Below are 3,330 nucleotides of genomic sequence, written 5' to 3'. Positions count from 1 at the left end.
GTTTCTTCTTTTCTTGGTTGACATCACCCAATGCTGACTGCATTAGAATACATGTATGAAACAATGAAAGAGCTCTCAGCATTGAATCTTTTTTTAAAAGTCAGTCAGCTGAAACCAATACTTGCGCCATGTTGCAATAGTCTTGCCTGCTCAGGTTTGGTAAAAGGGGGCAGATATTTCGAAAAATGCTCCTATGTACTCAGCTCATTGCAAGACAGATTGTGCAGTAGAGTGAAGGCTGAGTCATCAACATTTCCTATTTCATATTACTCATGCTTTGGGCTACGTTAGAGCATCCTATCTTGTTGGCACAAGGTTGCCATGGCTAAGCAAATAAATGAAGCGCGCTCACTTTACTGCACGGCATGAGGTGATAAAAGGTCTGTGCATTGGTCACAAGCATCTTCGGCAGCAGCTAGCACAGCAAAACAATAGCTCCGTCTGATTAGGCACAATTAAAAGCAGAATAAAACCGTAATGAGATGGTGGCACAGGAGAGACGCACAAAGGGCGGGAGAAGCGGAGCGGATGTATTAGCCGTTCAAAATGCTGTCAAGTTCTCCGGGAATCGCTTCTATCATCATTTACTGTTCTGCCCTCTTTGGAACTACAGGCAACTTGATCATCCTCTTCGCCTTCATCAGCAATGCCATCAAGCGCAAAAGGATTCCGCCTCTGGACCGGATCATCGTGAACATGGCCTTTGTCAACCTGCTGCTTTGTTGCTACAAGGAGATCCCCGGGCTGCTCCTTATCTTCCACACTCGGGTGTTCGAGGAGCTGGGATGCCAGATTCTCCTCTACAGCTACCACATGCTGCGGCTGGTCAGCATCTGGTCAGTGGAGAACTTGAGCCTCCTTCACCTGATCAAGATCAGGAGGCCCAATCACCCATGGTCCAAGTTCATCCACCGGCACCAGGGTCTGTACGTCAACTGGACCCTGGCCGGATGCTGGATTTTCAGCATTGTGCTGCATCTCCCTTATCTTCAGTACAACAACGCTGTGGATAAGAGCAACATCACCATCGTCTACTTGACCAGCGGCAACTGCTTGGGCAAGTCGGCAAATTTCATTATTAAGTTCATTACGTACACATCGGTCACCATGGATTTTATATTGATACTCATTGTGATTGTTCTGAATGGGTTCACCATCAACCTGATATGCAAGCACCGGAGGCAGGTGCAGAGCACGCAAACTACTGGCAGCCCCTGGAACAAGCATTCTGCCCAGGCTACCAAAATTCTGCTCTCCCTGCTCTTGATCTATGTTGTTTGCTGGATTTCCAGTGACATTATCTGGATTGCCATCATCTCGGGGTTCATACAGGGGGATATGGAAAGTAGCTTGCTCAACGCCACATACGGCATCCTGTCGTCCATCTATTACTCAGTGAGTGCTTGTATCATGGTATTTGGCTACAGGAAAGTGAAAGAGTATCTTGGAGAGGCCGGCTGCTGCCAACAAGGTCGGAAGACTGTAGCAGTGATCAATATCCCGTAGGATCACAACATGACTATAGCCAATGAATTATTTAACGGCCATTGAGCAAGCCTCAGCACCTACAGGACTCAAAGTTTTAAAGGCTCAGCACTGGTTTGTAGAATCAGTCAACTTCAGGAGGGCGGGACGGCTCAAGTGCTCGACTTTTGCCTCAGGGTCAACGGTTCAAACTGGTGCTTTGTCGCATTGATCAAAAATTCAGCCTCCTCCTGTGTCTTGCTCACTTGTGTATGTGGTGAGTTGGACGGTCTCAACCCAGTCCTTAGTGGATATGTGACATTTTTACACAAACAACATACTGGAAACCTTTGATAACATTCTACCCGAAGCGGACAAGGGTTTGAGAGACTAAGGAGGTGGAATGCAATTCGCTCCTGTGCAAGAATTATTCAGCCATTGTAGGACTGCAGCCTGTGTGAACCTTGATACAGTTTCCCACGCTCTCATAGGTTATGTCATGTTATATTATCCAATATTTATACTGCGCCCATGCCCACCGTAGTGGTCTTAGGGCTTCTGGCCTTATGCGAAAGGTGCATATTGTGACCTTTTCAGGGTGTTACCAGACTGTAGTCTGTGGAAAAGAAGTGGGGGGCTGGGGAGGAGAGAATAGTAAAGAGAAATTAGACAACAGAATGACCAAAATCAGAGAGAAAAAACAATTGAGATGAATGGGAGGATATGTGGTTGTCGAAGGAGGGATGCATGTTAGTTATTAACTATAAGTTATGATACGTTATTGGGAAGCAGGAGCGTACATATCAGCACTTTGTGTTTTGAGGTCGAGTCTGGCACTGTACATTCACAGAATCACCCAGAAAGAAATCACTTTTCAGTGTGAACCGAGCAAAAAATGCATTGTATCTTTACGTCATCAGCAGATATCCTTCGACTGTTGAGTGGTGTAAGTGATGGCATGGTGCGTAGGGTAAAAGAGTTATCCGCGCTCACCTCTCAGTCTGCAGGCGACTGCTTCATCAGAAAAAGAACATCATTATTGTTCGCAATTGTGTATCTTTGTATCAGTCCACATAGCGTGCATAAAACACGCCTGCAATGTTCCGAGGCGGGCACTATTGAGTAACCTGTCACCTTTGAGTAGCACAACATTAGCTCACCAAATTCCCAAACAAGGCCACTATTCACTCTCTTTATTGTGGGTGTTCTGCAGACTCATCACCAGTCTGTGTGATACTGAATCAATTTAAATAAAGCAAGAAGAGCTTCATTACAAGATTGGTGGTACTTCAGTTGCAAATGCACAGAAATACTGTCCTACAGATTTACCACTACTGCTACTTTGTCCTGCGAATATACAAAGGAATTACAAGTGGTGATAGGCAACGTACGCCCCCATTTTTTGGAGTCCATAGGACTCTGCTGAGATTTCGGAACAATTTCTGCCAGCAGTAATTGCGCCTGTGGTAATTCTGTAGATTTGGCATTTTTGGGTGGTGAGGTGGTTCGATTTACCAACAGAATTTTGCTGGAAGAAAATCCTCCAAATTACCACCAAATTTGTAGTATGGCGGTGCGGTAATGCGGCGGTAACTGACTTACAACTTCATTATCACCTTTTTTCACACAGCGACATACTCGTAATGAGGCTCCAAGAGTTTTTTCCAACTCCTACTACTTTCCAATTGCTAAGGTTGAATTGAATACATTCGATCAGTCAAGCGTCTCTTTGATTTAGCCTGTTTAAAATCACAAACTAAAGTGGTAATGATTATAAAATAGCACGGCAATGATCATTATTATATTTATTGTTCAAGAAAAGTTCATATGAATAAATGCAACAAAAATGTACAGATCTCAAGAAAG

The 3,330-nt window shown here is 44.5% G+C and overlaps 1 protein-coding gene across 1 annotated transcript; it reads left to right on the top strand.

Annotated features, from left to right (window-relative positions):
* The first annotated feature begins 546 nt into the window (after positions 1-546).
* Positions 547-1,506, top strand: LOC138515362 (olfactory receptor class A-like protein 1). Its single transcript, XM_069630234.1, has one exon. It carries the CDS (start codon positions 547-549, stop codon positions 1,504-1,506), a length of 960 nt encoding a protein of 319 aa, XP_069486335.1.
* The last annotated feature ends 1,824 nt before the right edge of the window (positions 1,507-3,330 follow it).

This window comes from Ambystoma mexicanum, chromosome 6q (genome assembly GCF_040938575.1).
Source record: "Ambystoma mexicanum isolate Mex_15411 chromosome 6q, UKY_AmexF1_1, whole genome shotgun sequence".
Lineage (NCBI taxonomy): Eukaryota > Metazoa > Chordata > Amphibia > Caudata > Ambystomatidae > Ambystoma > Ambystoma mexicanum.
Note: the sequence above shows the minus strand (reverse complement) of the source record. Positions and strands in the feature narration are given on the sequence as shown.

Bases quoted from the DNA above. Each gene is read 5' to 3' on its own strand.
- LOC138515362 (XM_069630234.1), top strand. From the start codon at position 547: ATGCTGTCAAGTTCTCCGGGAATCGCTTCTATCATCATTTACTGTTCT.